At 51.4% G+C, this 13,061-nt stretch overlaps 1 protein-coding gene across 1 annotated transcript; it reads right to left on the reverse strand.

Annotated features, from left to right (window-relative positions):
* Positions 1 to 3,299: 3,299 nt before the first annotated feature.
* Positions 3,300 to 12,927, reverse strand: LOC129657585 (anthrax toxin receptor-like). Its single transcript, XM_055587954.1, has 5 exons — positions 12,703 to 12,927; positions 11,780 to 11,818; positions 10,569 to 10,652; positions 10,088 to 10,165; positions 3,300 to 3,527 (listed from the first exon to the last, which is right to left on the reverse strand). The coding sequence occupies exons 1-5, from the start codon at positions 12,925 to 12,927 to the stop codon at positions 3,300 to 3,302; spliced, it is 654 nt and encodes a 217-aa protein (XP_055443929.1).
* Positions 12,928 to 13,061: the final 134 nt, after the last annotated feature.

Consider the following 13,061-nt stretch of genomic DNA (forward strand, 5'->3'; position numbering starts at 1 on the left):
TCCTGTGACTGGCTATCTGCTCTTTGAGCCAGACTTTGCTTCATCTTGGTCTTTTAGCCTCTAGAACTACAATAAAATAGATTTCAGTTGTTTAAGCCACTCAGTCTGTGGTACTTTATTACGGCAGCCCAAACAAACAAATACAATGGCTTTGCTGCTAACTGAATCCAGACTGCACCCCTACCCCTGTTTCTTGAACATAAGGGACTCCCTTCTCTATCTCTACTGCCCAAGTCAAGACCTGTTCTCCGACCACGGATCAAACTCATGTCCCCTGTGCTGGGAAACCACTGGACTGCCAGGCAAGTCCTTCAGGAGCTTCAGTCTTTTTTTTTTTTTTCCTCTTTTTTTCCCTTTAGATTTTTTTTTTTTTTAAATGTGGACCATGTTTTAAAGTCCTTATTGAACTCGTTGCAATATTGTTTCTGTTTTATGTTTTGGTTCTTTGGCTGGAAGACATATGGGATCTTAGCTCTCCAACCAGGGATGTTACCTGAAGCCCTGCATTTGGAAGGCGAAATGTGAACCACTGGACCTCCAAGGATGTCCCAGGAACTTCAGTCTTGACACAGGATGGAAAAGAGGCTGACTTTGGCCACTTTTTTCCCCACTGGAAGCAAGCAGGCAAACTGCAAAGCCTGGCTAGGAACGCGAAAAGGAGAGTGCCGGGAGCTGGCGGGAGAGCGCACAGAAAGAGAGCACGACAGAGTGGACACGCGTGCGGCCAGCGCACCACAGCGGGCCTGGCGGGGTAGAGCTCCTGTCCAACAGCTCGCCCTCCTCTGTCTGCATCCTGGTGCACGAGGAGCTCCGGGGCGCAGGAAGAGGGTGGGAGGCCTGCTGTTAAGGCCATGGCTTTGCCAGGTATGCACGCTCCCTCATGGGTGCTTGTGCTTCTGCTTGGGTGTTTGTGGAGGAGGTCTGCGGCTGGCCCTGGCCGGGTCTGGGGAGAAGCTCAAGGCTTTGGTCCACGCTTGGAGGTCCATCAGAGTCTACAGGGATTGCTTTACACGAAACCAAGGGACATTCAGAAAATGTGCATATTTGGACTTTACTGGTGGTCCAGTGATTGAGACTCTGCGCTTCTAATGCAGGGGGCATGAGTTTAATCCTCGGTTGGGGACTAAGATACCACGTGCCATGTGGTGTGGCCAAAATAAAGTAAAATGAAACCTAATTCAAAAAAGAGAAAGTGCGCATTTTTGTTGTCCTAGTCTAAAATAAGGGAGAAGCATTGCCCAGTATATTTCTCTGGGTATACGTCTCAGCTTGAGACAGCTCAGATATGAGGCCACTTTTCTAAAAATATCCTGCTTGCCCCCAGCACTCAGGCAGGAGGGGCCCCTGGGACAAAAGGCTGCCCACCTACAAGTCAGGTACCAGCTAAGGGCTGCACCTCCTTTCTTCTTCACTACGGTGAGGCACCTCTGGCTGATGCGAAAAAGATAGAATGAGGGAAGGTAGGGGGACAGAGAGGGCCCAGGGAGACATGCCATGGAAACTCCCGTTTCCTGCTGCCTCTTATTGCCATGCACAGAAGGAAGTGTGGCCAGGGTTGGTGGGTGTGGGTGGTAAGGTGTGGGCTCATGCCCCTCCCAGATCTCCCCTGATTTAATGATCCAAAGTAATGACCACCTCCTTCTTCTGTTCAGGGGTGAGGCAGGAGTGATGGGCTAAAAATGAGAAGGCTCTCAACATCCACTAAAAAACAGACATGCTGATTTCAGCCAGGGTCACCCTGGGCTCTTTATTAAATTACAGATGCATTTCTCTGTGTAGAGCCACAGAGTCTCAGAGATGGGCATGTATTATATTACAGTTATACACAAACACACAGATATAATATAAGAGCACAAAGCCAGTTTCAGAAATGTGTCCCTGACACTCTCAGGCCAGGACAATGCTCTCCCCACTTACAAACAATCCGAAATATTCCACTTCTAAGGAAGAGATAAAATCTCTCCACAGGATTTCACATTATTTAAATCTCCTTTCTGGCTAATTAAAAAAATTTCACACACTTGGTATCGTGAGTACATTTTCTCTTTTTTTACCTATAGTTGTCATACAGATATTCAACTAAAAGGCACAAATATAACATTCAAGGAGATGGGAGTGAGGGCAGAAAGTATTTAACGTGCTACCAATACGGATTAGAGACAACTAATTGTGGTATCTCTAGGGTACTCCTTCTGAAGTGCTCCCGTGCTCCCGTGGGCTGTGTGCATGGCCCTGGAACATCATACAGGCAGCCTGGGTGGTGGGGAGGACGCTGAATGCTAAAACATCTCTGTCGGGAGCACAGTTACTTCTACGTTTGGCAGATGATGAATAACGGAATTGAACTTCTCTAGGGAAATGGAGAGACTTCACGCTCACACACATGTCCTCTAAAATTTTCCTGGGCCTAGGGCTTTCCTTGTAGCTCAGCTGATAAAGAATCCGCCTGTAGTGTGGGAGACCTGGGTTTGATCCCTGGGTTGGGAAGATTCCCCTGGAGAAGGGAACGGATACCCACTCCAGTGTTCTGGCGTGGAGAATTTCATGGACTGTATAGGCCAGGGGGTCACAAAGAGTCGGACATGACTGAGCGACTTTCATTATTCAGGGACCTCTGACTTAGGGACAGAGGATGAGATGGCTGGATGGCATCACCAACTCGATGGACACGAGTTTGAGAATGCTCCGGGAGCATTGGTGATGGACAGGGAAGCCTGGGGTGCTGTGGTCCGTGGGATCACAAAGAGTTGGACTCGGCTGAGTGACTGAACTGAACTGAAATGAGGGACCTGTTGGTTTATCCGGGAAGAAAAGGTGCACTTCCAGCTGGTGAACTGTAGAGGGCCTCATCTCTTTCTGAGACAAGATTGGAACATAAGCAACCAAAAAATGGAAACCAGGAGCAAGGAGTGAAGAAGATGAGAAATTCAAGTACTCCTTTCTGTGCCAGATTGGGGAATGAGACACAGGATTGTATTCATATTTTAAAGATCTTTGGGGCTTTGTTCAAAGAGCAGAATTTGACTAAAACCCCATCCCAGACCTTGGTGACACATGAAGATCAGGTTTTGGGGACTGGGGCTCATCATGTCTAATCCACAGGGCATCGGGTGCTATGCCCTCGCAGGACCAGTACAGGTACTTTTCATACAGTGGAGCAGTGCTCACCAGGTAGCAAACTCTGATTAGCAACAGATTCCAACACATTTTGACCATAAACCAAGACTCAATATATATGTCTAATTCAGCAAGCAAAGGGCTCTTAATAATCTTGGGGTTTTGGTGCTTTAGAGCTTGGGCTATGGGGGCTGGAGTGACAAAGCGGCTCTGTTGGCTGTCCGGGCAGGGGTAGAGATGAACGGCTGCATTCTGGAGGGGGGCCTGGAGCACATGGATGGGGAGTGCTGGAACCGTGAGCAGCAGTTGTTGATGGTGAAGCACTCCCGGCTGGGCTGAACGCAGGCCCTGGGGCTGCAGCGCAGTGGCCCGCAGTGGGGCCTCATTAGGGCAAAGTTGACGCACTTTCCCTGAGCGAGACAAGAGAGAGAGAAGATCACCAGAAGCCACTGGAATTGGGAGCAGAAGGCTGCAGTTTCCCTGGGGCCTGCCGAGCTCCTTCTCTGACTCAAGTCCACCCTTCTTCTGCTGCCCAGAGTCCCCTGATTCCCCTGCTGGGCCTGCCGGTCCCTATAGGTGCTCCATATGCAGTACAGACTTCAGGCTTTGGTGGGCCTGCCATTCAATGTGAAATGTTACCTTGAGCACCTGTGAGGCCTAGCCTTGGGACCCACTGTGCCAAACCCTGTCCTGAGCCACACATGTCTCCAGCTGCCCATCCGTTCTCACGTTCCTCTGCACCTACTGCCGGTCTCAGTCCTCAGCTCCTTTCCTAGGCCGACTCAAGCACCTCCTGTCCCCTGGTCACCTGGCTCCCCTGCCCTTCTGCCACTGCCCGTCAATCCAGGCCCTCATGGAATCCTCCTCCTCGAGTTTCCTCTTCCTCAACTCACACCTTCAGTTGTGCTTCCTCACTGCCTGGAAAAGCAGCCCGGTGCTCAGCCTGGTGCATCAGGCCATCGAGTCCACAGGCTCCTGGCCTATCACCAGCACTGCCAGATGCACATGGAGTGCTCCTGTGTTCCAGCTGCGCTCTCCATGCTCCTCTGCTTCACGGTTGTCCTTCCCGGCCTCTCCATTTCCCATATCCAGACTACCATCCTCTGAGACTGCCTCTGTTTCCCCCTAAGCCAGTCTGGGAGTGCCAGAGGCACTGTGGCTGGTTCCCTCTTCTCTCAAGCCCATGCGTAGAGTCTCTATCAACAGCAGGATTCTGATCCTTCCTGCCCTAGGATTGCATCCCAAACTCCTGAACTAAACTGTTCATTTACTCAGGCGAATTTTACAATCACTTTAGAATCATTTCGGAGAAGGCAATGGCACCCCACTCCAGTACTCTTGCCTGGAAAATCCATGGATGGAGGAGCCTGGTAGGCTGCAGTCCATGGGGTCGCTAAGAGTCGGACACGACTGAGCGACTTCACTTTCACTTTTCACTTTCATGCATTGGAGAAGGAAATGGCAACCCACTCCAGTGTTCTTGCCTGGTGAATCCCAGGGACGGGGGAGCCTGGTGGGCTGCCATCTATGGGGTCATACAGAGTCAGACACGACTGAAGTGACTTAGCAGCAGCAGCAGCAGAATCATTTAGGTCAAATTCCCTAAAAATATTCATTACAATTTTCGCTAAAGCAGCATTAAGCCCATAAATTTTGGGGGGAAAAGTTGGCATTGTGGTCTAGGTTTTTGCATTTTCAAGTCTTCTTTCATAGCCAAAGAGTAAAGTTCTGTGGTTTCTGTACATTATAGGTCAGTACACATTGTCACACCCATGTGTGGGTATGTTCTTTTATTGCTAGATTATAGATTGGGATCTTCTATCTTTGTTTCTAAGCTCCCATATTTCTATTTATTCTAGAACATGAACAGGTCATTCCAGACTTAGTATCTTCTGCCTGTGGGATCCCTTTGACTTTCTCAAAGCAAGACTGCAGGGCACCTGGGCTGAGGCCTGGCTCCTCTCCCCTGGCCACAGCCTGTCACTGGGAGCTGCAGGGGGCAGGGATGTGCATATGGGTTGAGGGAGAGGAGTAAGGGGCTCAAGACAGTGGTGGAGGCCCCCGGGTCATGGCAGAGCACCCGAGTCTGTTGTGTGATCATAAGGGGCTGAGGGAGGCAACTGGGGGCTGAGGGGAGTCTACTTTTCCTCTGGTTTTCTATTAATGAAGAGATCTAAGCCGGTGACCAGTTACTTCCTATATTAACTCAGCTGCTCCACAGTGAAGAAATGTTTCTTGAAGTGATTGGCAAATGGTTTGTTGAACCTTAATCTCCAGGGCTTTGGAGCTATGGCTCCATTTCTGGATTTCCTGTTTATTACAGAGGGAAGTGTGTGTGTGCACATGTGTGTGTGAGAGTCAGTCTATGGGTCTGTGTGTGTGTGCATGCACGTGTGCATGTGAGTGTGTGAGAGACTCTGCGTGTGTGTGAGAGAGAGGAGTTGGGAGGGGATGAGGGTTGTTGAGCGTGGGGAAGCAGGCTGCCATCACTGTCCCAAAGCTATGATCTGAGACTTTCATAAAGGTTACAGCCTTGAACAACTTTCAAGTTGGGACTTCCTGGAGGGCAGAAGTGCTGCCCCAGCTTTATCACACATTTTTTGATGTTCCCTCTGTGAGCGGCATCAAAACATAGGAACTCAGGAACTCCTTGGCCATGAATGCATCCTACAGCCTCTCTGTAGCTCTAATCATTCCTAGGACAACTGTTTCCAGTATATATTTATGTGTTCATATTTAGAGGAGGTCTGCAAGCAATATAGTGTGAAAATAAGAAATTAATATTCACAATTGTTTGCACATCTAACACACTGCACAGAGGAAGGAAGTCCTTTCTAGTTCTTTCCCAGTCATTGTGAGAGCACGTTACAGGAGCTTCCTGGACTTGAAAGTGAGTGTCCCTAGGGTCGTTAACAGCCTTGCTGCACCCTTACACAGCCTTGTCATGTTGAGCCCATCAAAGAGCATCAGAACCTTGGTCTCTTTAGCCTCAAAGTGCAGAGCAGTGATCACCTGGCAGAACAGAGAGGCAGCCAAGCATGGGTGAGGTCTGGGCCTTGGGTTGTGGATACTGGCTTCATGGCTGTGCAGCTGGGCAGGTGTATAGGGGGTCAGCTTCCTCCCCGGTAGAGTGTTGGGAGGATGAAAAGCCTGAGCTTGTATGAAGCACTCACTCTCTGGCAATCCCTACTCTGTATAAATGGCCGCTGTTGTGGGAATGAATGAGATCCTTGTGTAAAAGGTCTCGAGTGAGTCATACTCTCTGTAGACAGTTATGTCACTGCCAGCATCACATTCAGTGAGAAGTGGAAGGTTTCCTATTTTTACTCGATTTTCCTGATGTGTCTAGCAGAACTGATTTCCATGAACTGAATGGGCTGACCTGGGAAAGTCAGGGAACAAAGAGAATCAGGACCTCCAATGTGGGTTTGACTCAAGACTAAGAAAGTAAACCGAGACTTGCTGCATCATTCCGTTATGTGTGTAGGAAAGATGGTCTGGGAGAGACCATTATCAGATTTCCTCTGGGGATTAGAAGGCAGTGGGGTAGAAAAACATGGTCATTTCACAGAAGGTTACAATAAACAAGAATGATTGCTTCTGTTACAAAAATGCTGAGTGTTTTGGTAAACTGAACCTTGGAGAATTTTCTGCATTGTATTGTGCTGAAGTGCAGACTGGTTGGATCTCCTTGCAGTCCAAGGGACTCTCAAGAGTCTTCTCCAACACCACAGTTCAAAAGCATCAATTCTTCGGCGCTCAGCTTTCTTCACAGTCCAACTCTCACATCCATACATGACCACAGGAAAAACCATAGCCTTGACTAGATGGACCTTTGTTGGCAAAGTAATGTCTCTGCTTTTCAATATGCTATCTAGGTTGGTCATAACTTTCCTTCCAAGGAGTAAGCGTCTTTTAATTTCATGGCTGCAGTCACCATCTGCAATGATTTTGGAGCCCCCCAAAATAAAGTCTGACACTGTTTCCACTGTTTCCCCATCTATTTCCCATGAAGTGATGGGACCGGATGCCATGATCTTCGTTTTCTGAATGTTGAGCTTTAAGCCAACTTTTTCACTCTCCTCTTTCACTTTCATCAAGAGGCTTTTTAGTCCCTTGGACTGCAAGGAGATCCAACCAGTCCATTCTAAAGGAGATCAGCCCTGGGTGTTCTTTAGAAGGAATGATGCTAAAGCTGAAACTCCAGTACTTTGGCCACCTCATGCAAAGAGTTGACTCGTTGGAAAAGACTCTGATGCTGTGAGGGATTGGGGGCAGGAGGAAAAGTGGACGACAGAGGATGAGATGGCTGGATGGCGTCACCAGTTCAATAAACATGAGTTTAAGTGAACTCTGGGAGTTGGTGATGGACAGGGAGGCCTGGAGTGCTGCGATTCATGGGGTCGCAGAGAGTCAGACACGACTGAGTGACTAAACTGAACTGAACTGAAATGCAGACACATCTAAATCACAACAAGCAGCTGGCTGAGGTTTTAGAAGGCAGCAGCTCCTACAAGGTCATCCCCAGACTCCACTGTTCCCTCTCTGAGCATGTTCACATACACAGGTCTGACTGCATTTCCAGTCCAGGTGGAGGAGTTTGGAAACAATCTCCCCATGGCTCAGGAACTGGATGGAGGAGAGAGAGGCTGCACGTTTGTGCTGCTGGGAACTGACTTCTCTGGGGCTTGTTTTTCAGCACAGCCTGGTGAAGAGGGCCTGGGTGAGGTTCTGCCTGAGCAGAGCTCCTGGGAGGGGGTACAGGGCACATGGGGTGGTCAGCAGTGAGAGGACAAAAGGCTATGTCTGTCCTTGGAAGGACATCCGGTTGATGCTCCTAATCTCCTGCCTGGGCTGAGCTAGTGCAGGTTGAGCCCCCCCAAGCGCAGTCTTGACATGTTCCCACTGAGGCATGCCCTTTCCTCCAGCTCCAGAACTCCTCACTGAGGGGACCTATGGTTCAGGTAGGAAAAACACTAGGCCACTCCTGCATAATATGTCCCTGAATAGGGTGTCTCCTGTTATACATTCAGGGTGGGGATTGGGAGCTGACACTGGCCTGCAGAGATGGTAGGCTCCCAGTTGACACCCCATCATTTAGACTATGATTCACTTTAAGGCCTGGGGCCAGAACACAGAAGGCTTCAAGAAAGGAATCAGGACTCCTGTACCCACCGGAATATTGGAAATGTCCACAGATATCCTTAACACTCAGGGCCCCAGGATTATGGTTGGGAGGGATAAGGTCAAATGGGAGGGGGGCAGAGGAATGGGAGGGGTTACATCCACCAGGCACAGTCACGGGCTCCCAGCCCCTCTCAGGATGAGCAGGGTTGGTTTCAGCCAGCTCTGGCTGCTGCCGCTTACTCTCTGGGTGGCCTTGGCAGCTTCCCTGATCTCTCAGGCCTCCGTTTTGCCTCCAGGAAGCACACAGATCACTGTGAACCCAGAGAGACTAATGGGCAGACTTGAGAGCTGGTGTTGCAGGGGCCGAGCAGAGCCCTGGGTGGGTACGAGTTCCCTAATCCACCACTTTGCCATCCTGACATGAGCTTCAAAGAGCAACCTTGGGGCTGTGACCGTTTCAGAGACCTGTGCTCTGAGCAGGAAGGCTACTTCTGGTGTTTTCCCATCTGGTGTCTTATCTCTGTCTTGCTCTGTCCTTCCTGCTCCTGACTGAGCATCTCTGAGTAGTTGTCTCTACTGTTCAAGGCATGATGCTGGCATGGGGCTCTTGTGAGCATAATGAGGCTGTGGTTCTGGGGAGAGGTTCCAGGAGAATCAGGTGGAGAATGGGGCTTCCAGGCAGCAAACCCACAACTGAGAGCCATAGGAACGCTGGCTCCTCTGGCGCCCCTGTCTCTGCTGGGTGTGAGCAACGCCTCAGATATGTCAGTATCAGTGTCCAGAGGCTTTCTGGCCTGTCCGCAGTTTCCAAACGCCCAAGTTCCCAGTCACCAAGAGCCAGTGTTTGATTCAGGGAAGGTGACCAATGCAGCCCTCATTAAAGACTCGGGCTCCACAATCTCCTCCAGGCCCCTGGTCTGGTCTGTAGAAAGGGTCTGAGTTTGGAACGGCCAGGCAAATGATTTCCAGGCAAACCATTGCCCTCCTTGGGCCCCAGGGAGCTGGGAAAGGCAACCTCTGGTGGTTTGTGGGCAAGCAGCATGAGATCATGAGTACTGACCCCAAATGGGGGACAGAGCAGTGAGAAAGGTAGAGCCAGGCTCAGAATTCAAGTCTAACTGTGCTCCTCCCAGCTTTTGTGACTTAGTCAAGTCACTCAGCCTGTCTGTGGGTCAGTATAGCTGGGATAATAGTAGTATCTACCTATACGGTTATTGGGAGGATGAAAGCAATGAAAACATGTAAAGCTTTTAGCTGAGCAACTGACCCACAGGAAGAGCACAGTAGAATTACCCGGCATTACTGTTACATCCCAAGGATGACACCCGGAACAATCTGGCTTCTCCCCGTTGTCACAGGCAGTGACACAGGAGGTCGTCTTTGCCATCTGCTGAATGCAGTCGTGTTGGCCCCACAACACCGTGGAGAGGCTGCCACCATGTCCCACCATTGCTGGCACTTGAGTGACCAGTTCAGGAAGATCTCATGGGGGGGGGGGGGGTGCAGCCAGCAGTCCCATAGGCGCGGGGGAGTTGTGGAAAGGGATGATTGATGGAAGGCAAATAGGTCTCTCCAGACCTTTTCACTCAGGATTGGGAGTTCTAGTCATAGTTCTGAGAAGAAAGGTCCTGACATCCTTGAGATGAGGACACAGAGGGAACGCATGGGTGCCATGTGGAGAATCGTCTGGAGGTGCATGAGCTCCCGGTCTCCACTTCTTGGGCATTCTTCCTGGCAGATACCCAGACAGGACAGGGTTCTCTGACCCACAGTCTCAGGGGGCAATGATGAAAGGCAAAACCAAGACCCCAACCCATGGGGGGCATCCCTGTGCCCTGCTTACCATGTCTCTGGTTGGACACCACATTACTGACATCTGATTGCAGCGCTGAACAAAGTCACACAAGCTATCCAGTTTTCCCTGAAAAGCAGATGTGTTTGTGAGGACGCTACAGGCCTAGATGCTGCCTCTAGACGGACAGTGTCTCCTCTCGCTTGAAATTGCCTGTCAGGGCTCCATCCCCACCAATTCCCTGAAACAGCCCTGAACTGCCCTTTGGGGGCCCCAACAATATCCAGAGCTTGGGCCCATCCCAAGGGGGAAATGCTGGTAGTGATGGGAACGTGAGCCCTTGTACTTTTTGGCTTCCCCTGAGCAACTAGGCTTGGGACGCTTTTGGCTTTTCTCTAGTACAGTCCAGTGCCCCCAGCTTGTTTCTGCTCATGCCATGCCTAATGGACCCGGACTTGTGCATGATCCAGCTGTCCTCATCTCCTGCTTCCCAGCCTTGGAGTCAGAACTCCTTCCAGAGGGCCCTTCTCACCTCCATTCGTTTCATTCCCCCTCCTTGGCACCCACAAGGGACAATCACTGTGGGGCATGGCATTTGGCATGTCTCCTCTGGCTCCTAGGGAGAGAAAACGCCATGTTCTTGTCTGGCAGCTCCTTCCTGCAGACACATGACATCTGTTGCCCTGGCACCTGTCAAGTACCGGCCACTCAGCAAATGTTTGTGGGAGAATCAAGGACAGATGAGCAGCACCCGGCACAGGAAGAGAGTGGCCTCTATGTGAAAGCACACCAGCTCCATTTGGCTCACAAAGACGGCTCTTCTCCAAACATCAGCAAACTTCATCCTGTCCCCTTGGTTCCCAGAGGCGCCCCTGCAGGAGAGGCCGGGTGCGAGGCTGCGCCATGTGATGGCGGCTGTCAGGGGTGCAGCAGCCGCAGGGGACAGGGCTGCACTCACCCGCCGCGGGCAGGTCCAGCCCCCCAGGCCCCACTGCACCCAGTGCTATGCCAGCCCTGCAGAGACCCTGTTTGCCAGGAGATCTCAGACCCAGGTCCCCCTCTTGGGACACGGTGCTCCTGCTCTAACTGCCTCTTATGGGCCCTGGTCTGGGTCCCCACTCTGGTGGGTCAGCCACAGCCTCCCCACCTGACTTTGGCACCTGTGCTCACCTTGACTCACCTCTCTCACAGCTCGATGCCAGATAAGACTCCCTCCTCCCTCCTCAGTCCCCCAGAGGCCAACCCCAAGGCCCTCACCCTGAAATGAGCCAGGGATGAAGAATAAGGAAACGGAGGCCCAACATGCATCAGAGCTCAGGGAGGGGGTCTGGGTCCCTGAAATCTGAGGATCCTTTTCCAAAAACTCACTTGACTCCTGGAAGGATCATCCTACAAACAGTCCTTTGGGAACTGACCAAAAGCCCATTGATTCCAGGAAGGATCATAGCTGTTCCTGAGACAGGCTACCCCACATGCTGATCCAGTGCTAAAGGCCCTGGATCAGACCATGTTGGGGGCTGGGGAATGGTGTTCTCTGGGTGACATTTTGTGAGTCTACTTCTTCATCAGCATCCCCGCCTTCCCTCTGTCACCCTCTCTTTCTACCAGTTCTCTCTGCCCAGACAGGTGAGAGCTGGAGGGGTGGGGGAGGACATCTCCCCATATACATCTGGGGGCCTCTGTGTGTAGGGCATTATGTGCAGTGGGCGTGCTCTCAACATCAGGACCAAACACATCACTTACCCTTTCTGGCTTCAGCAGTGGCGGTGGCTCCTTGACGGTCTGCAACGGAAGTGATCAAAATTGGAGTCGTCAAGTTTAGTGCCCGTAAAGCTTATCTCTACTGAGCTGATGCGTCCTGGGCGTTCTGGGGTAGGATCTTTGCTGCATGAAGTGGCTTCCCTCAAGTCTCACCCCAGCCCGGGTGTCACAGCTCCCTCCTTAATGACTTTTCACCTCCATCCATCTTTTCCTGCTTACTTGGTACTCACAACAAGGGAAAGTCACTGTGGTTAAAATCATGGGTTAAAAGGCATGTGGAGGGCTCTGGCTCAACCACACAGATAGAAGGAGATGCAGCTCAATAGCAGTAGGGAGGCACAAAATGGGTTTTGGGGCATCAACCTTGGTGTCTGCTGTCTGTAGGTCTATAGCCAACAGGCTCCCCCTCCCTGGGCCTCAGGCTCCTCAGTTATCAAAGGGGAATCAAGACCTCCATGTATGGTTAAGTGGGAGACAGACTAAGGTTCCTGGTCCCTGGTAGAGGCTGCACATGGGAGTTTTCATCAGCAGCCCTGATAGCATATGAAGACAAGAGAACACTCCCCACCCGCTCCCGCCTCCCCTCTCCCATTCCCCTGCAGCCCTCCCTGCCTCCCAGCCTGCAGGGATGACTGTCCACCTCCCTCTCCCCATGCTTTCTCTCCTCACTTCTCGCCCTTTGCAGAAACCTGACCTGCTGGCTTCTATGCTGCTTTGCTTGTCCTTTCTCAGCTCTGCTTTCCCTCTTCTTCACCCAGCGCTGTCCTGTGCCCTTGCAAACCAAACTGGCCAGTCCCTCTGCCTCCTCTCCCTGCCCAGGGCCAGTCTCTACTCTTTTCATTATCAGGGCACCTGCCACACACTCTGAAGGTGGCATTTACCTTCAATGCCCCCCAGGTACCTACCCCAGACCAGACACTGGACAATGAGCTCTTATGGGCAAAGGTGGTGGGCACTTCATTCCTGCCCCTCTGTGCCCAGCATAGGGTCCTGCATATCCCGATGACTGGGTGACTGATGAAGGAGTGACTAAGGTACCAGAGACGGGCAGGGATCCATGCTGCTTTCAAAGGCACAGCCGCCTCTGAGGTAGCACTCTCCAGGCCAGCAGCCTTCTCCCTTTGGGCCATCAGTGACCATGCAGACCCCTCTTCTTCCCCCAACAGCAGAGACTTCTGGGGCTTTGATCTATCTGTGTCTTTCTGCTGTAGGGCAGTGTGGTTCTCAGGGGATCTGGGGTCTCCTCTTTTCAGGGGCCAGACAA

This window comes from Bubalus kerabau, chromosome 1 (genome assembly GCF_029407905.1).
Source record: "Bubalus kerabau isolate K-KA32 ecotype Philippines breed swamp buffalo chromosome 1, PCC_UOA_SB_1v2, whole genome shotgun sequence".
NCBI lineage: Eukaryota > Metazoa > Chordata > Mammalia > Artiodactyla > Bovidae > Bubalus > Bubalus kerabau.